We start from the raw sequence: 24237 nt of genomic DNA on the forward strand, positions 1-24237 counted from the left end.
AGACATATTAAAGGACCAGTCAGCCCTCCTCTTTAATGATATTATCTTTGTCATTTTTTTTAAAGTTTCTGTGCATTGCTCAGCCCTTCTAAGGCACCAAATATTCAGTAGGGGAGTCCAAAACAAACTGTACATGAACATATAAATCAAACTGAGAGAACAGCTAATCCTACACTAACTTATTAGCATTATGTACATGTATATAAACATTAGTGATGAGAAATAATGAGCGTAGTAGGAGGCGAATAACTTAATTTACATGCAACCAGTTGACTGAACCAAAAGGATACAAAAAAAAACATTCATCACTTCAGCTCATTTTGCTTTTGTCAAACAGTCTTTAGAGATGAGGCAGAAACTGATGTGAAGATCAGAGACAGCAGTTTGCTTGGAGCGACTTTACCAAATAAGAAACAAGATGACAGCTCTGAATCAGCCGTTCAAAAAAAAAAAAAAAAGAAAAAAAAAAGAAAAAAGAAGTGTGCATGCAGACATGGATGTGCTATTTAGTGTCTCCTCGAGTTCAAGCACTTTCAGTGCCAAGTGCGATGAGAAGAAAAATTAAATTTAATTAAAAAGCTGAGGGTTTGAGGTGAGGACTGCTCTTTGAACGTGGGCAGCAGTGGCAGATGTGCGGTGGCCGAGTGCGTGTGTGCGGCGATGAGAGTGAGAGCGAGCTGAAGAGATTAAAGTAGTTTATTCTCAGACATCTAAACGTTTGACCAAAGCCCTGACATGGGTGGAGAAGGGTTAAAAAAAAAAAAAAAGAGAGAGAAAAAATGTGCACCCACAATCTATAAAACCCCAATAAGAAAGAAGGAGCCCTCAAAATATACTCAACCCCCCTGCCCTGATCTCACTGTGATACACATATATGGTTCCTTCTTCTAGCAACAAACACCCTGATTGACTAAGAGGGGATCTTTCCAAAAAGGGTATGTTTTCCCTTTCATGTGAGGCTTTGCAGAGGCCACTTTGATCCATGTATCATTCCTGAGGAAACGAAAAAAAAAGAAGCACTAAGTGGAAAAGTGTAAGGTCAAATCAAGCAGTGAGAGATGAGATCACAGATGATGTCAACTCTTTTGTTTCAACTTAAATGTCACTGGGTTTGTTGTTTGTAGGAAAAGAAAGAAAAAAATATAAATCCCTTGGGGAGCCATTACAGAGACAGCTCTAACCTAGGTGGTTCTTAAACTGATTTTTTTCTCTCATGGATTAAGTTTCTAGTTTCCATGATCACTGTATATCCACAGAGGAGCTGCCGAGGAGCCAAACCCCAACATTATAGCCTGTTCTGTGATCGGTAGTGATGTCAGATGCTCACAATTTTTCCAAGGTATCTGAATAATCATACTTCAAACACATACAAACTAAAGCTGAAGCGTCTGTTTATTTTTGCTCCTTTTCAGTTTTTTTTCAATAAAAGTATTTTGCTTATTTACCTTCATGAATGACAACTGTGAAGTGTTGAGCGGGAGCAGTGAAACTGTACGTGGTTTATGGAGCCACATAATGTCAGACGATGACAGCTGTTATAGTCACATCTGGTATTTATAACATGTTGCTTTGATCCTGTGTTTAAATAAAAAAACTATAATGACCAATTGGTGTTAGTCTTGCAGGCAGAAACCCGAGGATAAGAAGGAGGGAAAATGGCAAAGACCGCGATACAGCCTGTTATCATGGCTAAGTGAAGGAGGCCAAGGCCCCGTTGGCTTCCTTTGATGTTTGCTGACTAATGTAATAAGAGTTGTGCTTTTTCACGGCAAGAAAGTGACTGCATTAAGACATTTTAATACTGATAATAGTGTATTTGATTAAAGTTATAATCCATAAAATTTTCATAAAGTCAGTCAAGACTCTATTTTTGATACTATTTATAGCTGACACTTTTTCTGCAGACGCCATTTAATGTGTTTACATTCAGCAATTATCTCTCTCTATAGTAGTTTTTATTGATGGTGGCAGAGTTTGCCTTTGCTGCACTGGATTCTGCTCGACTACCTAAACACAAGGGATTCACAGAAAAACGATACATGCATGTGAGCAGCATCCAATGCAATTTCATCAGCTACTGTTTGCTCTGTTTAAACCGTGTCAGAGCTGCATTAAGTTACTGCTATGAAAACCAAACATCTGTCTGCTGGTGCTTCAAATTAAAAGAGTTTATCTAATGTAACATAGGGTGGCTCTTATTGTGAAACAGCCACAGGAAACACAAAATATTTGTCTCTGCAGTATCGTTTGTCAGCAGATGATTTTTAATTTTTGCAAGCAGCCACAGTGAACTGTTAGATGAAGAGTTGCAGGTGACGGGCTGCACACGTCCAACTCCTCAGTAAGGTAACTCAACTTTACTCTGCCCTGCTGCTGTGTGGAAAACTACTCGCGCCACGTGCAGCATGAAATCAGATCACGCTTGCAATCCAACCTTCAAAGAATTATTCATCAAAACAACATGAGTTTGTTTGGTTAAGCTGAACTGAAGCTGAAAGTAAAAGAACTTCCACAGAGTGTGACCCCTCTATCTGTCAGTTTACAGGCTTGCTATTTCATGTGTAATTTACAAAAGAACCTTAAAAAAAGAAAAAGCTACTGAATAACTTCTCTAAAGTTTACAAGGGGCTGTGTTTTTATGTGACGTACTGCTGTAGCATCAGTCATCTTTCTTTTCCCTTGGTGCAATGCCTGTGTAATTCTCCCTTTTAATCGTGTGACTTTCCCTTTAACTTGATGATACATTTTGTTTTAAAAAAAAAATCATGCAATATAATTTGCTTTAAATACTGTTGCAGCCATGATAAACACATCACCTGTATGAAAAGGCTGTAAGCAAACAAGTGACCACTTTCAAAATGCCACAGAAGTTGTGAGGTTTTATGGGAGCAAAGCTCAGTCAGTCAGGAATATAAATACTTCACTAACAAGGGTCTGAACACCTGACCAGTGACCTGTTTTAGAGACAGGTGCAAACACAAACGAGCAGAATACAAAACCTCATTCACACCAGTTGAAACGTCACTGTATGCCAAAGCCTCTTAAGTCTACACAGATTATATCACTGAGGCCATCCAGCATATTTGTAGCTCCTTGAAATGCTACAAAAGTGTAATACAATCCACAAACACGTCCTTAAGGTTAAGTGGTTACAATCAAGGCAGAGCAGTACTGTTCAAAGAGCTCATTGTGAAACTGAGCTGAGAAATTTTGTTCATCCTTTAACTGAAATGACACAACCTTTAATGATATTTATATCTGTCAGTTGTTAAATTATTCTCAGTCAGTCATTTGTCTGTGTTTTCATTTGCTTCTTTCCTCAAACATACCACTCTCTGCGCGAGATCACAGATCCGTCCATGTGGGACACATAGTCGCTGTCTGTACCATTGTCATAGCAGTCCTCCGGGAGGTAGGGGGAACCGTTGTTCACTATGGGGCTGTGCACAGGAGGCCCACAGGGGTGCATGTTTTGGGTGTTGTAGTGATCAGGGTAGTAGTTTCCCTCCTTGAGGCCCCTGTGGGCATCCCCCCTGTCAGCCCAGTCGTCCCTGTCCTTGCGTTCCGGGGTGTAGTCCGGGTAAATGATGTCTCCACCCAGTTTGGGTTTTAGCTCCTGGCTGCCTTTGCTCGTCTTGTCCCCATAGACCTCCTGCAGCTCATGTGGCTGCAGCACATCCAGCTGAGACTCCTTCTGCATGTCGGAGGGTCCCAGGTACTGTTTGGTGTAGTAGTCGCCCCTGAAGGTTCTGCGCTGGCGCATGAAACAGGCCCCACCCAGGATCAGCAAGAGGATCAGGAACAGTACTCCACCCACTGCCCCACCAACTATAGTACCCAGGCTGCTGTCAGGTAAGGAAGCCAGGGTCGGGGAAGTGAACAGGGCTCTCTGCTGGTCCACAGCAGTGCCGGTTCCAGATGTGTCGTGGAGGAGGGATGCGGTGGTGCTGGGGGCTGCAGTGGTGGGGGGAGGATCTACAGAGTGAAGATGTGATGAAAAGATTTAAACCAGAGCGGAAGGACAGCAGATGAAGTGAGAAATTCTAAAACTAAAGAGGAGAACGACTGCACTTTATGTTCTGTAACGACTGACAAAGCAAGTGTGAATGGTTTTTAGATTAATTTATAACACTGTGCAGTGTCGGGGCAGAGACGTGCCTCTCCTGAGACTAAAGAATCTGTTGAAAGCTGTGCTGTGGAGCAAAAAGGGGGAAATGAGAAGAGCAGAAAGAGGTTAAGTGCTAAATGTCATGGTGTGTGTGAGCACGAGAGAGAGAGAGAGAGAGACAGAGAGGGATAGGAGGACAGAGGACATGCACTCATGAGCATCTGAGTGAGTGCGATTAGCTCTACCCCCTTTCTTTCTAAACCCTGCTGTGGGGAAGTCATGTGAGACGTTGAAGCACTGTGATCGATGTGAGGTTCCTGCATCTGATTTGTCCTCCTGCAGCCGGTGTTTGTGATAGCAGCCAGAGCTGCAGAGAAAAGAGCTGTGTGGAGCTCAAGGTCAGGATAAGCGTCTCCATTCTGACCTCCAGCCTCTGGGGCTAAGAGCAGCCTGATACCACGAGTCGATCTCTGCACAGGCACATCAAAGGCCTGACTACAAAGCAATATGACTCGCACTAATAGAGGTCTGCATCTCCAGGAGGTTTTTAGGTACTAGTTATCAAAACCGGAATTCCAGTAGAGCTATAATGATTTCCACAATTTTGGTAACTCACTAAGAATCTAATTACCTGCAATTATACACCGTGTGTGAGCTCGAGGGATCAGGGGTAAAGTAAAAGCATAAGAGAGAATACTGGAGATGGATCAAGGTCAGTGAACTGATATACTGGCAATCGTCTCCTTCGTCAGTTACCATCAATCCCACCCTGCAGCGGGACATTTCAAACTCACGTAGGTTATGAGCATCTGTAACCATGTAGCTGATCATCTGAGAGACCAGCAGCCAAAAACCACAAGGCTACAGAGACAACTGGGAATGTGAATGCTACACCAAGCAGCCATGGAGGGGGGAGAGAATATCACCAAGCTCAACCTGGCTATCTCCACAGGGGAGGGAGGCGAGAGGCCGCATGCCCAAGTTGTAATATTTGACAAGAGAAGCAAGATAATTGCTCAGTGCAAGTCTGTCCTGGACAGGATGTCAGCTGTGCTTTCGTTTGGAGCAGGACTCCAAACCCAGGCCTCTACACAGATGGAGCCTGACAGCAATTTTTGGGGCTTATCCAGCTCTTTCCTCTCGACAGTGAGAAACCAAAGGACTGTGTGTGTTAGCGGAGTACGTGTCCAAAAGCAGCAGTTGCTTTGTTTGGAAAAGGATTAAAAGGAGCAGAGGAGAAATGAAAATAAAAAGAGATGCAGAGTTCTCAGGATCCACGCCCTGACTTTTACAATAATGAACTCAAGTAGTAGATCATGGACAGACAGAGGAAGCAGACGGGACAAGTTTAGTTCACTGCGAGTTTTCTGACAAGGATTTATGTCAATGAATCAACAGAATATAACAAATCCAAATGCAGGGACACCCCTTTCCATGATTTCGGGAAATCCCCTTTCTTACTATTAGTTTTAATCTATGAAGTGCTGAATCAAAAGAAATCACTTTGATCACATTTCATACAAACTGCTTTAAAAGCACAATATACCATTGAATAACATGTTTTATGGGGTACACACACATACTTCTGTGTACTGCAAATCTGTGAACACAATTCATCATGTCCCACTGTGAAACCTGACCTTTAACAAAACAAAGAAAAAGGCTACATGGGTGCATGGTTAGCAGAACCAGCAAGGGTAAACACCCACTTCCGTATCTGAGAAATCTAATGTTGCCAAAACCACAACACTGGAAATGTTTGGTACTGATACTCTTTATCTGCACTCTGTGCTCCTCTGTTGCCAGGAATGTGTGAAAGTGGATCTGGGCAGGGACATCTATACGGGGGCTTAGCTCTGCTAGAAGTGTTGAACTGAGGGCTGATCGTACTGAGAGGGTAATCTGACATCAGAAAGGCAGGATGAATGTCAAAAGGCACAGATTTCTCAACTATTAAAAGGTGATTTACTTAAATTAGCAGATGATTAGAGAAAAAAAAAAGTACTTTAAAATTTTAAGAAACTGAGTGAGAAGGTCAAAACGTACCTTGTACCCAGAGGTTCACATTCTGACTGCGAAGACCAATGTCATTCATCACTTCACAGCGATATACTCCAGAGTCATTGCGCTCCAACGGGCGAGTGAAAGCAAAGCTATTGTTTGAGATCTCAACACCCTCTGGCATCAATCCATCCAACCTGTGCAAGAATTAAACATCAGTGTACAGTACATCAGCATACAAAACCTTAAACTTCATACATTATCACTGTAAGTTTAAGAGACATACTTTCAAGAAAGAGAAATGATAGAAAAAAACTATCCATGACTTGAAATGACATCATTGCTCTGTTGGGTCAATTGGCCTGTTGCAACTATTATGTGATCACATGACTGGGATAATTTGAGCTGACTGTACTTCCATCAGTCCAGGGGAAAAGATTTCTTCATGAACACAAGGCTGGATAGAAAAAGGAAGAAAAAAAAAGAAAATAAAGAGCTTGGCTGTCTAGACTTCACTGGTACTGTCAGCCCAAATGAGACCATATTTCTTGTTTTCAAAGCAAGATGATGACAAAGAGCTGCCAATAGACCAGTGTTGCTCTGATGCATGAACTGTTTGGAATCTTTTATTTATAGCAGGCGCTCTCCCCCGATGGGTGCAGCAGTGCATTCGACAGCTCCAGTATCCGGGCTCCAAATTTACGCTGGAAGTAATTTACTGACAGGAGCTTCTTCGCTGCTTAATTTACATTTGTTTGAATACAGTTAAAATCTGTGTAACGTAATTAATAGCTGATATGCCATGACGTCTTTGCTATAACACGAGTTCTAAGTTACAAGTATGTTACTTTTGCCTGTTTGTTGCTAAACTGTTGATCAACAAAACGAACATGATTACAATAAAATCAAAATTATCAGTCATTTAAGCAACTTATTAAGTTCTGTCAAAATGTATTGTTGCAGCCAACAGCATGCTGAATATCTCTAGTAAATTCAGTCCAATATCTTTATATACATGATGAACTTTTAACCTGTCCACGCTAAAAAGGAACAAACTCTGGAGTTTCCACCTGGCTTCCAATATTTTAATTCTACAATAGCTTTTTCAGTGGTCCAGATCACACTAGGTAATTTAACAGTAGCTGCTGAAAACCTGGAGACAAATGATAAATATAAAATCATTTTCATCACGAGTTGACAAGGACTGCCCCCCTCTGAAATTTGGGATGGATAAGGCTGCCACATTTGCAAGAAACTGTTTGGACATATTTTGTCTTGAAACAAGGACTTTCAGGGGGGAGACAACATTGCAAGCCTTCAGAGGATGCAGCCCTTGAATTAGAATGTAGCAACATCCCAGTGACTCCAAAGGTCCAAAATTTGATAGGTTTAGCTTAAGTGCAAGGGGCACAAATGGTATAAACAGTGCTGTTTCATTGCTTAGCAAGTTGGTATAATAGCAAAGAATAAAAGGTTTAGAGTTTCACAGCATATAAAGGCTGTTTTCCAAGATATCCCGCAAACCTTTATACTAGATCTTACAGTTAAAGCAATAATAAACAAAATTGCAGTGTAGAAACGCATTAGAAAAAGAAAATGAGTTATTCAGATCTTGGAAAAAATGTGACTTTAGGTTTCCAGTGATTAGTTAGAGGTTTTCTGCTTCACTTCCATACAGTGAGGTTTATTCTGAGCCAAAAGTAGAGAAACTGCATTTTAAGGGAGTTCTGCGTTAGTTTCAGCATTTAGCCATAGAACCTCTATGGCTAAATGCTGAAGCTAATGCTGATGCTTACTCTGCTTTTGTATTTTGATTGTGGTTAGTACAAAGCACTGTGTGGTGGTAATATGAGAGACAGTGTAGCGATGATATACTGATATCATTCCTGAATTAAGATCATAACATTCTTGCTGCACCTATAGGATGATCATCTACCAGAATGGTTTATCTGAGGTTCTAATCTCAAGACATATTCTGAGGACACTGACCTGATCCATGTGAAGTGACGGGCAGGTGGGTTAGCTTTGGCACTACAGGTGAACTTCACATTCTCTTGACCAACATACCAATTTTTGTTGAGTCCAATTATTGATACCATTGGTGCAACTGTGAAACAAAATGAGACAAAAGGTTATGATGTTTAAAATTAGCATTATTTACAATGAACAAAATATTTACAATATATGTTGTCCTTAAGGCTGTGTTACCTTTTAACATCCTACACAAAAAGGTTGGTCTTGATTTCTCAAAATAGTGTGACCAGGATATATATATTTTTTTTTTCAAAAGGTAAAAGAGTAGAACTTAATCAGTCATTGTGATCCCAGCAGCCTGATGACAAACGAGCTTTCCCAGAAAGAACAAAGCGTGCATTATAAGCACAGTAGTGAGCAGTGACAAAAACAAAGGCTGTGCAGGACTGCAGCAGGGTACAGGACCTGCTGGTGAACGTGAGCCAAGAGAACAAACAAATGGCCCTGGGTTGGTGGAAAGTTAGAAAATGACAGACTCACTCAGACTGTAGATGTACTGCAGCTCATAATAAACTCTACTGCCTACCATGTAAGAGAAAAAAAAAAACAAAACAAAGGAAGGCAGGAGGATGCCTAAATGAAGCCCAGCACATGCCACTGTAATAAAACATGGCAAACACTGACTTAGATATCCAATTGTTCATTTTGATTTCCCTGGAGGACAAATGAGGAACTCATTACAGCACACAGGAAGATGTCTCGGCTCATCGTGTCCACTGACCCTTTTCACACAGTTCAACATTGAAATTGTGCTTCTTTTGCACTTAAAATCCCTTGACTCTGCATTTGACATGATTTATTGAGCTGGAAAGCGTCTTTCTTCCTGTATTAACCTTGGTTTTTCTGCGTCTCCATCCGCTGCCCCCAGCAGCCTCCTGCTACTTGTGTTCCTGCTGAGGCCTGATCAATATTTCATAAAATACCTTCATTAGCCTGCACTCACACAGTCCAAACACAGAGTAACCCTTAGTACTGCTCGCCAAGGAAGTATGCATCAATGATTATAACATTAAGATGACTCTTAAATGGCCCTTTTATGGGCAAAGGAGGAAAGGTAGTGAGCAGGCTATTCATAAATCAAGCTATCAGCATGGGTTAATATCAATAAGATATACTGAACCTGTAAGAGCTGCACAATAAGAGCTATAATAATAATCATTATTTTGTTATACATTCTGATCATTACTATTAAACTTGGTTATTCCAGGGACAAATTAATTTTGCTGTATTTCTGACCAACAACAGTGGGTAATGAAATGAAAATAATATTCAATGTCAGTCGAAAAATTTTAACTGTGCTGTGCAACTGTACACAATTTACTGATCAGCCCTTATACTTAACCTAATTCAAAGCATTGGATTTCAAAGCAATTTAGTGCAAGGGGTGAAAGCTGGAGTTATACCACAAAACCACAGAGACAAAAATTTGATTTGATTTGTATCTCTCTGTACATTTTGACTTGTTTTTGAGGGATTTGTTGGCAGTTTTCTGTCAATAAACCCCATGAAAAGACCAAAACCAGCACCGTCTTTGTCTGCTTCTCAATACTTTCCGACTTCCCAAGCATATCTGTGGCTCTCTGCTCCAAGCCCATTCATTCCTACCGGACATTTCATTTTAAGAAAGCGTCATGAATATATATGCTCTTTTTGTTGGCTGAGTTTTTGACTGCGGATTTAATGTGCTCATGAGTATTTACAGTAGCACAGTGGTGTATGTGGGACTGACTCAAAATAAACTACAGAATCCATTTTCATCTTACTAAAGGAATATGTTACCCTGTGCAACAATGTGGCTCATTTGTATTTTAATTATTTTGTACAGTCAACACAGACCTTTTTTGCCTAGAATCCAGAGTCCAAAAAACTCCAACTATAGTTTCATGGTGTGCTTACTTCCATTTTACTACATTGGGAAAAGTACAATTTTTTTTACGCAAAACGTCTGAGTTTGTCAAAATTTGGCTTTGAATTGTACTTTTCCATATGTGTTAACAAAGAAGTTTTAAAGGCTTCACAGTGCTGAGGAGAGGAGCAAGTTACTTTCTGATTTGAGATTTGCTGACAATATGAAATACTTGAATTTCACCAGATTTTCATTTCATCACAGAAATGAAGGAAGTCTTATAAGTCAACACTTACACTGAACATTTAGTATGTAGGGTATGCGGAACTCTGTTTGCAGGGCCGGGTGGCGCACCACACAGGTGAGTGTCTTCCCCTGGGCGTAGCTCTGTGGCTGCCACATGTAGCGCACATGTATGGTGGTGGTGCTGTTGGGCTCATCGTGACTTTCTTTCTCACTTTGCCCATAAAGCTCTGTCTCCCAGAAAACCTCAGCAGCGGGACGGCCACGCTCTGCTATGCAGGTGGCCACCAGCGACTCGTTCCCGCCATCTAGCAGAGCTGTGGGGCCGGCGGACACATAAACCTTTGGCTCCACTGTGAAGAGGAGAGTGAAGAGAAGGAGGAGGGGAGAAGATGACAGAATGGAGAAAAGATTACAAAATGAATATTGATCTTTTTGTGTATGTATATGAATAAATAATGCCCATCATAGTATATGGACAGGAGGAAGTGGCCACAGTATACTTAACTGCTAAAGAGCACAGATTGACTTCTTCCATTTCACATATATGCATAAAAAATTTATCAACCATGCTATTCAATCATCCGGAGGCATTTCAGTGGAGACATAGCTGTCTTTATTGTTGGGTGTCAAGCATACAATATGCTTGAGAAAGGACAATGCACAGCAGTAGCATCTATTGGTCCAAGTGTATGGTTCTAACAAAGCAGTGTCTGACACATTCATGTGACTGTGGGAGAAAAAAAAACGTAATATTTCAGAATCATAGGCTACTGACAGTCACACTGTAGTGTGTTTATATTTGACTGTGTTGTATTGGAAGATGAGGAGGTAAGTTAATGTAGGCCTCTCAGTGCTTTAGAGCTGGGGTCATGTTACACTGGCTTCCTGAGAATAACTGGAGGTTTAGACGTAACAAGGATTTTCTCAACAGAGAAGCAAAACAGATCCATGCAAGAGGGATGTGACCAGAATAATGCAACACTCTACCTGTTGTACAAAGCAGTATAACAATTTATCTTGTGCTGCACTGGCCTAAAATAAACATATGGGGCCCTGTTTAATAATTGCAAAGTGTCAGAAATGACACTTGGGAAAGTTCAGCAAGACAAAGGAGGACAAAAGACAGCCCAAATACAAAAGAGAGTCTGCTGAGGAACTCTGAGGGAGGGGGGTCAAAATGGGGAGGTAGTGAAGTAAACTGGATACACAGGTTACACAAGGTTACACTTCCGTGTATCATCACTACAGAATTTCCCTCTTTGTTTCATTTCTTCTTCGCTGTTTTGCAGTGCTCCACCTCCTCCATCTCTGTCCCTCTTACAAGAGCACAAACAGCTGTTCCACTTACTGCATGGTGACAGTTTTAAAGGCGGCACGTGGGGGCACACAAACAGCCTAATCCACAAGACAAGGCCATCACCTTTAAGACATCTGCCACCCTCCTCCACCCAGCAGGAGCAGGAGGTCCAACAACAAATTCAAATAACTCCTTACACCCCCTTTTTCCAAAAATAACCTGGCGTCTCCTGTACCCAGTGCAGGGGCGGGGACGCTGTTCTCAGTCATCCACCTCACATACTTCACTCACTTCTCTCTGCCCCTCCTCACAGGCCTCTGACTATAAACAGTAGTTGCTCTATGTTAGGAGGCGAGCTGGCTGAAGCTTCAGAATAACTAAATCAGAGACGTGTTAATTTGGAGTTGCTGTCAGGAAGGGAGGGGAACACTTTGGATGAGTGCAAATGCTTTAGGGGAAAGGGTAATGATTTCCCTTCGGCAAACTGGCTGCATTGGCCCTTTCTCGCCCACATACACTGATCCACATGCACACCGACGTCAGAGTGGGAACCCCAATACAGAAGGGATTTAGCTGGATGTTCAATGGCCCTGCATCAGCAGGAGGTCCAACAACAAATGTCTGCATATTTTTACAGAAAGATTTACCATCTGGGATTTTTACTATTTAAAGTAGTCCGTTTGGTGTGATGATCTAGAGCAGTTCTGAAATCAGCAGCCAACCTTTTCGTTTTAGATTTTTTCTTTTTGAAACAAAGTCCAAATGAAACCACACCTGGCGAGCAGGTAAGGTCAATGAAATGATCTGTCAGTAAGCTGCTGGCTAAGGCTGCCCTCGCCGGCTGATAGTTCAGAGAACAAGAAAAGATATGGGATGTATTATAGCTTCATGACTCATTCTACACAGACACTGGGGACCATCCAACATCATTTAAGTAGACTGAAAGGAAAAATGAAACATTTTTCACAAGAGAGAAACAATGACACTCTTCTGATTTTTGCTTCCATCAGTAAGCAACTTTATCCATCTCTCTGTGGGGTATGATTTCTCATTTTTATAACTCAGCAAAAAAAGAGCTGCATTACCGGCCACATGAATGCACAGACATGTTTAAAACAAAAAGAAGAATGCAGTTTATATGCGGATAAAGCTCAAATTCTTGGAGCTCATGTAGCTGAAGATTTATATGCAGGAGTACTTCTTATCAACATCTTACCAACATAATATGTGTGCATGTTTTTAAGAAAGTCAATTGTTAGTCAATATATTTCCCATAGACCTGTCAGCAGTTTCAAACAAAGGGTCATTCAAATCCATTCCCTATATGTGTTAGTTTTTCCTCCTCTGGTTCCTTCCTCTTGCTTACTGGTGGAGACTTCTGGCTCATGTACTGTAGCACAGTTCCTGCTCAACTGGTCCTTAAATGTTTGAGATGAAAACCAGAGTAAGACAGTGTTAGGCCAATACAAATAATGTGTGCTGAGTGATACTGACTGAATGCAAGCAAAGGTTTGTATCAAGAGTGTGACTTTTGAAATTAAGTCAATGTCCACTGCACCTGTTAATCATTATGATGTGTGTCGTGACTGCTGTCTATTATTCATGGGTTTGAGCTTTTTCATTACTTTACTTTAGTTCATTTGAAAGGAATGAAGTCAAGTGTTCTCACAAACCTCAAGTGCTCTCCAAGTATAAACACGAATCAAAACTGAGAACTCGGAGTTGAGTTTAAACTGGAACAAATACAATACACACTGTACAACCAATATTCGGTATATTAGATCAATATGTTAATCAACTGTTACACTGATGTAATATCCACAGTTTTGCAGAGATGCAGTTGCTGGGCTGCAGCCAAATTGTTCCTTCTGAAGAGGTTTTGTGAAAAAAGTACAATTCAACCCAATACAAGGCAGAGATGGAGAAGCCACTTTTCATCGCTGCCTTGGGAACTTGAATGTGCTGACTTTAGGTCTTGTAATTGTGATGTGCTTTTTTTAACAAAAATACCCTGTGGGATAAACTAATTCCCACATGACACGTATCAAATTGCGAAGAACATATATTTCCACCATAATCACACCCTAATTACATCTGAATGTAAAGTAGAACTAAGCATGTTTGTTTATGGGTATGCATGTATGTGTTTGCATGAGCCAAAAAAAAAAAAAAAAACATGCCTGAGAAACTGCTCACGGAGGAAAGCAAGGTGTAATTGAACTCTGTGAGGTCCCAGACACTGTGGCTGTCACAGCAGCACTTAATGTATCACTCAAGTCTTCTGTGGGCTCTGCAGGGAGACAAGAAGCTACTGCCTACAGTGCAATCTCCTACTCTCAGCTCTGCCTGAGCACAATCCAACCACCCATTTAAGGTTTGAAACATATGCTGACCACAGAGAAAGTTCAACGTTCATGTTCCTCAGAGAGGAGAGTTATTGTGTCCATACAGCATGGACCAAGCATGAACACACGAGTGGACAGACAATATAGTGTACATACATGGCATACAAACACTACAATGTCCGTACACTCAGACAACTGGAGCAACAAAGTATGGCAATGAGATTATAATTTTATTGTTTAGGTTTTCTGCATTTATATAAGTAGCAATAAATAATCAGATTTCGGTGTAGTGTGCTTTTGATGCTGTGCTGTACATTTCCTAGTTTTTGGTAAATATCATATCCTGTGGCAATGTTTTTTTTTTTTTTTGAGTTATCAAGGAAAGGCAAATAGCCTCAACATACAGCAACAAACACCCATATCAGTAACAATAGCATGAATCATTAAAAAGAGATAGAAATAGAAAAGATTTATATAGAAAAGATTTCTACACCGCAGACTGCCAAGTTTGTCATCTACTTCCTTACTGTCTGTGAGAGCTTTACAAATACCAATTACTCAGCCTGAGGTATGATTTCATAATTAGTGACAAAGGGTAAAGAGGGCAGAACTAACAACAAACCTCTCTGGGAAATAGCTGCACATTGACATTTTAAGACCGGTGCTACATATGAAACTTTTTCATGCAGCTTGGTTAAATGCAACTTAATGTCATGAGAGTCACTCCTTATCACACCCTGCAATTAAATTGTTGTTGCATGCAACTAAGTTGCATCAAGTTGGGACAGTTTGAACTGTCTGCATGTTTACATGTTTGCTAGAGATGAGGAGAGACTCCTTGTAGTGTTTATACTGTACATGCAGTATGGAAGTGTCCTTATGGCAGATCTTATTAAGACTCAGTGAAAGAACATTTCTAAAAAGTTGTAATATTTTGCTGTGAATTTAAACCTGACATAGCACTTTTTCACAGCAAGTGACACTGCAGTGAGTGAGAGGAGTGGGGCCACACGACAGCAGCCTCTACACAGCAGCAGATTGCTGCAGGGATTTAAATATACATGGCCTCTGTCCAGGTAGTCATTTTAAAAGGTTAGATGGCTTCAGAGAGAAGTTCTTTCCTCCAGGGCGAAATCACAACCAATTCTGTGCTTTGAAAAGTGAGATTTACAAACAGCATGAAGAAACACTCTACAGAATGAAGACGGACTTGAGAGAGCTCTACTTTACCTAATACATTGACGAAGGTTGATGCTTGTGTATTGCCCAGAGGAAATGTTGCCACTTTGCAGGTGTAGGACCCGATATCTGCGAAGCCAACTTCTTTAAGGGTAATGGTAGCATCTTGTATTGAAGGGGACACAAATGAGACGCGCTGGGCATATTCTTGAGAGAATGAGGTTCCATACTTGGGGTTGAACACTGCCAAGGTAATGGTGCCTGAAGAAAGACGGCGTTCCCAGGAGATCTGTGTGAGACTGAGGTTGGAGCCCACCTCTATTCTGCAGCCCAGTGTGATGTTCTTCCCCAGCACTGCATTCACTTTCTCAGGAACGATCACGTGGTTACTGCTCACACCTGCTGAGAGAAAAAGACGTTTTAAGAAAAGATTTAGATAAACAGGAGTACATCATTGTTGCAGTTATAATCAAATTGGAAGACTGGATTTCTCATGACAGTGTCACTTGATTGGATTAAGAGATTACAGTTTTTCTTCTACGTTGTCTAACAGTGGAAGAAAATTGTCTGTGAATTGAAATCTAGATTGAATTTGTCACAATAAGTTTCTCCTTGTCCATTGTGACAGCTGTAATGCCACCAAACATTAGAATTCAAAGTACAGCCGCTGAGATATGCTAATCCAGGGAGAGAATGGAGAGAAAATTGCTGCTTTTCTGGAGTACTGATCACTGTTAACACTGGGAAATAGGACATTAGCATATACTGACATGGTACATTGCACCTGCATGCACTGAGACACAACACACCAACACTCACATGTGAGACTACATGAAAATTAAAAGTTGTGACTTTGTGGACATGTACTGTGGCCACATGTGTGTTTTGGTGTTAGATCAACTGAAAGCATAATGGGCCAACAATAGTACAGTTTTTCCTTATTGCCACCTTAAATTTTGATTCATATGTCATTAAAATAAAATTCTTGATTAGCTTTCTACAAACTGCAGTACACTACCTCATGCATTCATTCTCTTCTCCCAACATCAATATTACTTGTTCCTCCATGGTGACATTAAGAGCCATCATTTGTTTCAGACATGCTTTTCCTGAAGGTGAAACAGACACCAGACTTCTTTTGAGTGCTCTGGTTTCTCTCTTAATAAGCAACACACTCGCACCGCAGGACACTCAGATTGTCCCTTTTGCTAATTATCAAAGCACATTTTAAGCAGGAAAGAAAAAAAAACTCTGGAAGGAGATGAAACAAAACCAGCTATTTAATGGTTTTATCCCCTCTTTTAATGAGGCCCTTAATTTGACTTGAAGCCCACCGCAGTTTTGAATGCGTTATTTTAAACAAATGCAACATGTAAACTTTGTTTTGAACATTATTGGCCATTTTGAATGCTACAATTCATTGAGGTTCTGTAAGTAAGTCAAGCCAAGATGAGCCAAAAAAAAAAGAAATCATGATGTCTGAGCTGTATGGACAGTAATCTGCATCTCACAGTTGATACACACGGTACTGGGTTGTAACCAAAAAAAGAACAAAAACAAAAACAACCAGCTCAGTGGGAATGAATGTATCTTGACCTTCAATAAATCCTAAATTAAAGCTCATGGATACTGCTCTGAATGGAAAAAATTCATCATAGTCCCAGTTTTTCTGCAGGCATAATCACAGAAAAGAGTCATTGATAGAAAAATGTATACTTTAACATTTTTAAGAGGCTGTACAAAGATTTACAACAGTGGTCAAGACTGAATTGTAGAGTAGATCCACATTAAACCTTGTGAAAATGTTTGTTTTATAGATAAAATGTAAAAAGGTGATTTCATTCAAAATATTCAAAACAGTAAATCTCAGTTTTCTTGACACGGTTGCAGTCAGAGTAAGCTATATTTGGGAGCCATAAATTTCCACTTTGTACGTAGTCTCGGATGTGTATGGAGTAAAGCTTATAAAAGTGGTCCACTGGCTGGTATTTTGAGTCTTTGGCATGAATGTGAGTGGTAAGCCACAGCAATGCTATCTTGGTTTGTGAGGAATATAGCCAGGGAGGCTGAGGCTCCCCGTGCTCCATTACGTCCCCTGTAATTTTTAGTTATTACACACACACACACACACACACACACACACACACACACACACACACACACACACACACACACACACACACACACACACACACACACACACACACACAAAAATAAGTAATAAGTGCGTTACCATGTGTGTAAGAGTCAGTCATTTTGTTTGAATGGCTGTTGAGTCTTAAATGTATGTTGCATTGTGTGTGTGAAGTTTCATGTTGTGCGATAGCACATGGGCTGTCCTGCTTGTTTTTTTCTCTGCTGACCCACATTTTCAAAATATTTCTCTTGTGTTTCTTGTGTTGCTGTGTAAACTAATCAAGCACAGCTCTACACTGCATTTAGGCTTTTAACCTATTAACCTCAAGTATTTAACTCCGGCTGCCTTATTTGTCATCCACTTGGAAAGACACTTGGGAAAGTTACTTTGGCTTATTATTTACATGATTCATTTCTAATTTAGAGATCTGTTTACATCTCTTTCCCACCTTTGAATCACGACCTGGTCTAAAACTAAAGCCTGCACTGCTATAATGTGCTTTGCACTGCATGTGTTACCCTGTGTTTGCATTGCATCTGCCAGAGTCCTCTGGGTGTACTGGTGTGGGGGAGAATCAGGGTCAGAGCCGTGTGGGTTTTGCATTCTCCACTCCACAGTCATCTGAGCTGACACGACAGCTGTTTGTTGTCACCTTACTAGTATAACTCAGTGGTTTTGCTTGACACAATATAACGAAATCATACTGCAGTGATAAAATCTCAACAGTGAGATACATATTTACTAATATATATCTGTAAGTGGTACAAGAATATAGATGGCAAACAGATAGAAATCATCCTGCTGCATCAGTCGTCTTAGTAGTAAACTAACATGCTTGGCATGCGTGACATTGTGTTGATGTCTGCAGACACGTGTCTCAGACCAGGCTTCTCTCTAACATGCTCCACATACTGCAGCTACCTGACACGACACTCCAACTGCTACTGTACGTAGTTTGTCTATCTGAGTGTGTCAGCTTTCAGGGCTGTCAAAGCATACAAAGAAACTAGACTCCATCCATACCATGTTCTGTTTGTTTTACAGTAAGCATTTGGGAGTAAGTAGGAAAAGGAGGGAGAGAAAGGGGGGGATGTGTTTAAAGAGGACTCCACCCTTGCCATTAGGGGAGGAGAGACAGATGGCCTCTGCATGGGATACCTACAGCCAGGAGGAGAGTGGGGAAACTTGGCACTGCTAGCTGCAACCATGAACAACACAGCCAGGGCTCGCAAACTAGAGCACCGTGAAATATTATCTAAAATACTGCAGGCAAATGAAATGTAAGCAGTGCGTTAAACAAAGCTGTCGTGCTGTTTCATCAAGGAAACAGGCGTACTGCTGTAGAACTGAGGCACAGCTCTGGCCTGTCACTAGTTTCATTGCTGGTTATCCATCTTGTTATGTAAACAAATAAGGTTCAGAGTTTTCAAAGGATCCAGAAGAAAAACTAAATTTTGATGGCCATCTTCATGCAGTGTCACTGTTTTTATGCTTTGCAATCATTCAGTCGACTCTAAATGTGACACCCTGCCCCAGAGAACAGGAAGAACCCTGGCCTGCAAAACTTAATTTGACCGCAGAGAAATAGGCTGCACTTTTGCCCTTCTTTCCTTGAGAAACCCAAGGAAAGAATGAACTCATGGGAAGGATATGCTTGCTCTTTGAAGAAATGCTTCATATTTGTTTCTTTCCCTCCTGACATCACTAATTGCGACAAGCTGCTCGAAAGACGCAATGGTAAATCAGAACCTTCCTTTTTGCCTGGCAACCGGCTCAAACATTCCACGTCAGCCACTTGATGAGCCAAAATCTCCACCTACCCAGACCTGACCTAGCTCCAGCCCTGACCTCCCCAGAGGAGGCTGTCTCCTGGCTAGAGAGATCTTCACAATAAAGCCTGCAGTGCATGTCAGAACCATGTGAGACAAGAGTGAGCCAAGTCCAGAAACATTCACAAGCTGCAACAAAATAGACAATATGTCATGTTCATGTAGACAAACTCCATGCATAGATTATCATGTCAAACAGCACTCATGAGGGACTGATCTGAAGACCTCACAGGAGAAGAATGCAGACATGAGATCTGTGCAGCAGGGAGTGTGGTTTAGGACTAAAGCAAGAGGAAACAGAGTTGAGCAGAAGATGAATAAGGACACAAAACAAGAAATAGGACAGTTTTTGAGAAGTAGTACAGGAGTGAGATGGACATAAGAAAGAACAGGAGTTTGAAGTGTGTAAGGACATAAGAATGTAACTGGGCTGGGTCAGTCATTTTTACTGACTCATATTAGTACTTGTCAGGCAACAACAGTCTGCCAGAGCAGCTCAGACCACCATGTTTGCTGCTGAACCAGGTCAAACTTGACACTAAAACTACTGATGCAAACACATGTACAGTATTTACAGCAAAGACAGGATGGTTAATTTGGCAGATGGCAGACTTTAAAAGTGTTTGCCTTTATAATTATGCAATCTCGTAGTACAAAGATGACATAGTACAATATTGGACATGTACAACTGTAGCAAGTATGGTGTGTCACATGTGAATCAAGAAGTGGGTCTGTAAACTGTGATGGATGTTTGGCTAACCTGGAGGTTTGTTTAAAACTTGTATGATCATCTGAAACCTGTTCTTTTTTTTTTTAGCCCTACTGAACTTTTTTTTAGCAATGTTGCTGTGTACCCAGATCCCAGCAGTTACTTTGAGGATTACTATAACATCATAACCGATGGAACTGCAGTAAGTGGAAGTAGAAGTGGAAGTGGTAATGAACTAGAATCTGGTATCCTGCAAAGAGTAATTAAAGGGGAATTAAATACAAAAATATTTAAATATCTATATATAAAAAGGTATTATATGTAAGAATGTAGAGCAATTTACATGTATCAATCACTTTTTTATTGCCACTGTGTATACAGATTGTAAAGTATCTCAAAAATTGAGACCTTCCTCGACTTTCACAGTTGCCTTTCACAGCCTTGCGGACTGATTTCTATGAAAAGACCAAACTTTACAGGAAAATCCAAGGGATGCCTCAATGCTTATCTCCTGCTCCCCTACAGTACCAACAGCGTGCAACACTACCTAACATCAGTCTAGAATAAGAGTCTCTAATAACAATGTTACCTCATCTATCAATATGATGCTGGTCAATGCCTGTCATTTGCCTCTCTAAGATGTTAGCAAGCAACTTGGGATTCATCAGACCGAACATAGTCACCACCCTCTTCCCTGCATTGTTAATTTTCAAATGTGTGTGTAGGAGGTAGGCACAGGCCGAAAGGCGGTGTTTCATAGTGTTTAATGAGCACAGTAATTCATACTCCTTCCAGGCACGAAGTCCCTTAGTCTACTATAAGCCAATAGCAACATTAGTGGACTATTAAACTTCCATCTGATTATCAAGGTCACATTTCAAAAATGTTCATTAACATGCATTTGAAAACTGCCTGGGCAAACTGTGCTGACCTCACTCAAAACAGCACCCAAATGAATCTCTGTATATGGATTAATATATGACTATGAGATACAGTCATAAAATATTTATTCAGTAATGTCTCCCATGCAACCATTCCCAACCCAATCCAAACCCTCTTGGTAGACAAGGGGAAAAACATAATACAAAGAAATAAATGCAATTAAACCTAAGAAAAGTCATTTAAGGACAGAGCTCTATACTTTGAGTGCAGTAGCAACTGTAGATGAGAAAATTACATTTGTGGAAAATTAACAAAAATTACAACAGTTGGGATTTTGAAATACCACTTGGGCCGGCCCCACATTTTCTGAGACATCTGTGCCTTTAAACTGGAAACTCGAGGAAGTCAGTAGGCAGTGTGGAGCCATTTGTTTGCGACAGTTACTCCCTAAAGAGGTGACCAGTGTAAAAAAAAAGAAACAACTCAGACAATGCCTGTGTGCCTTACACAGCCCCCCAGACCTTTTTTTTTATTTTTGTAAAGCCTTTAACTCTGTCTCAATCAGTTAGACAGGATAGGTTAAGTGGTGAATTGCCTGTTTTATAACATGTCTTTATCGTAAGGAATATTTATGCAGTGTGAAGAAAACATTAGTTCGTACACCAGCTCCATTCTACCCCTTCCTTCCTAGCATTGTATCATGTGAGGGTGTGAAGCTTTTGCAGTGGGCTAATTCATGGTGGAGACAAACACAGGCTGACAGGCTTTTAAAAGGGGGCAGGCAGGCCCTCTTTCACATGTCACTATCCTCTTCAAAACCTTTTCCCCCCCTAGCATTGTGGACTTTTTTTGCCCTTCTCTTCCGAGTCACATTTGATTAAAGATCAGTGCTTAAAAGAAAAAGATCAATAGTGTTGACATACAGAGTGTCAGGATAGGTTGCAACCTCTAATCAGAGTCAACTATAGCTATGCTGTAGGACTTGTGAAGGACAATGTCTGCCGCTGTGTACCAAAGCAACACAAACATTCCTACAGCATCCTGCCTTATTGTGTGGGATTTGTTATTGTTTGTTGTGGGGGTTTGTGGTATTTTAGTGTGTGGACACAATGCTATGCTCACAGAGATGGGCATTTTATTTTTCCATGCAGTTAGAAATTGTACAACAAAATGTACTATTTTAAAATGACAAACCGCAAAAGCCACAGCAGGTCACAAAAGGCCAATCTGCTGTGTGACTAAGTCAATCTTAAGGGTTTTCTTTTTAAGGGGAGAGACCATAACAGGAGTCACTGAGGACCTCACTTAGAGGTGAAGTGTTGATGTCCCTGACATGTAGATGCTAATAGAGACTGCACCACCATCACCTTCCCTCCCAAGTAGTGTTGAAAAAGGGTTTGCTTGCTCACCGAGTGAGCGCCTTACTGCTCCTGTCCTTTTTTAGATAGCTGATTGTTTAAAAAAAAACAAAAAAAAACAACTTGATGACAGCCATGAATTGTTCAGACATTTACTATACAAAACATTTAGCCAGACAACACATCACAAAAACAACTGATGTGTCTATTCTTTCAGAGAAAGTGGTGTTTTATAGTTAGCCTAGCATCTGCTTAATTGATTTCAGTCAGTTATTCACAGCATCCACTAAAATCAAACCAAAGACAGCATAGACAGGCTACCTAATGATAACTGAAAGTCCAACCCTCCACATCAGCCTATTTGATAATACAAGATTAATTGCAAGTTGGACTCATATATTCAAAACTGGTACTTGCTCAACTTTGCCACACTGCTGTTATATCCGTGGGCTCCCAAACCTGCTGTAAAGACCCCAACATGTCCAACACAACTGTGCTTCTGAACAGGTGGATGAAAAGAGGAGAAATAACCTTTTCCTCATAGCCAGCAATGAACCATAGAGACATGCACATGGACAGATTAGACTCAAGAGCCTATCATTCAAGAATTATGCATTGTTTTTAGACACATGTTGTTCTCACCACATTTATGTCAATGTCCTTTGAAAAATACTCAGATTTTCCTGATAAAAAAATCCATAAAACCAAGTTAAATTTTCATTTATTAAGACAGAAAGCAATCAGGCCCTTGTTGGGTGGTGGCATGGGGAGGTGGAGTTTTTCAGAATGGGTTCTGTACTAATCACAGACTCCACTGCCCTTGACTGGGTTTAAATGGGCTACTGTACTTTCATTAGGCCAATCTAACATAATAGAAACAAAGTTTCCCACATGCCACAGAGACCCCAGAGGGAATTAGACTGTTTTTCTTTAAAAATGATTCCCATGATTGTCCAATTTTAGATTTCTTGTATGATGCCCATTTCTGCCAACAACCAGCAACATTTCTACATGGTGTTAGTGAATGTCACAAGAAGGCTTCACATACTGGGCAATTTTTAGTTAAAAATTTAAACATATTTACAGACCTTTTGATTGATACAAGAAAACTTGGTTAGACTTTGTTTTATGTGCAAGATCAGTACAGCATGTTCAACCTCATCATATTTAGGTCTTCCAATGAGGCCTGGAAGCTGTGCCGGATTACATACCTTTGACATTTTTTATATAAGTCTGTATTCAGGTTTGTCGTCTTCCCTCATGAGAACTTTTCCAATTTTTTCCAATTCTCAATTTTTTGTTTTTTGGGTTTACCATGGTGACTGCAGCCTCCTTCACAAATACATTATTGCCTCTAGAAAAGTATAGATGTTGATGGGGAAAGCTTCTTTGGACTTTATTAAGCAATTAGCATCACTGCACATATTAGCAATTGCCACTTCACAACAGAGGAGGAAGTAAAGCAGTCCAACAGGAACCTGCCTCTGTATGGTACTGTGTGTATCCGGTGGTCAATAAAAACAGTAAGTAATGTGGTCAGTGTGGCATTTCACTAGCATTATCCTGGTCAGAGTGAGTTCATTTTCCCGGCACACCCACTCTTCCCGGCACATACTCTCACCCTGTTTTCTGCAACAGATTGAAGTGGTACTGAGTTAGACTTACCACCCACTTTGAACAGTGAGAAAAATTAGATTTAGGAGCCTATGTCAAAAAAATAAAAATAAAATAAAAATCACAGCTGACTAAAGCAGATCTATAGTGACCCCACAGGAGGACACAAATACATATCCGACAACATGCCAGTTGAAACCCTGAGTCCAATCCCCCATCTACAGGCTATGATGCCATTTTACTGATCTACATCCCTGATCTGCACTTATGTCTCGAGTTTATTCAAAGAGAAATGTTTACAAAATCCATATAAGTCATTCCTACTAGCCAGAAATTAGAGGTCCACCTCCTCCTACATGTGTAAAGTTCATAGAGATTAAATTTGCTACAAGACAACACCCAAGTGTATTTTTTCTGGGACTCAGGTTACATGTCTGGTTTGACATAGTGTTCCCACAATATACAGCTCATTTGGATGTAAAAGACAAATATTTTGAATACATAAAGGCAGCAGAACCCCAACAGCTCTGGGTTATAGTGTAAGTATACCTTCAAAATGTAATGCAAGCTGTGCTTTATATGACATTCCAACATTGTTTTACACCCTAAATAGAATTGGCCACTTGTATTGTTGTGATCCCTTCCGCAAGAA

The 24237-nt window shown here is 40.6% G+C and overlaps 1 protein-coding gene across 1 annotated transcript in view; it reads right to left on the reverse strand.

The window, feature by feature from the left end:
• Positions 1-2862: 2862 nt before the first annotated feature.
• The window catches only part of LOC111232338 (nectin-3-like protein), a 28229-nt gene continuing 6854 nt past the window's right edge, over positions 2863-24237 (reverse strand). The window contains exons 2-6 of the mRNA XM_022759801.1: positions 15108-15458; positions 10286-10585; positions 8099-8216; positions 6155-6306; positions 2863-3975 (exon numbers count right to left, since the gene is read on the reverse strand). Of these exons, the coding sequence (XP_022615522.1) occupies positions 3320-3975; positions 6155-6306; positions 8099-8216; positions 10286-10585; positions 15108-15458 (1577 nt within the window). The 3' untranslated portion in view covers positions 2863-3319. The remainder of the gene's footprint in view (positions 3976-6154; positions 6307-8098; positions 8217-10285; positions 10586-15107; positions 15459-24237) is intronic.

Source organism: Seriola dumerili, unplaced genomic scaffold, assembly GCF_002260705.1.
Source record: "Seriola dumerili isolate Sdu_G_001 unplaced genomic scaffold, Sdu_1.0 BDQW01000330.1, whole genome shotgun sequence".
NCBI classification, from domain to species: domain Eukaryota; kingdom Metazoa; phylum Chordata; class Actinopteri; order Carangiformes; family Carangidae; genus Seriola; species Seriola dumerili.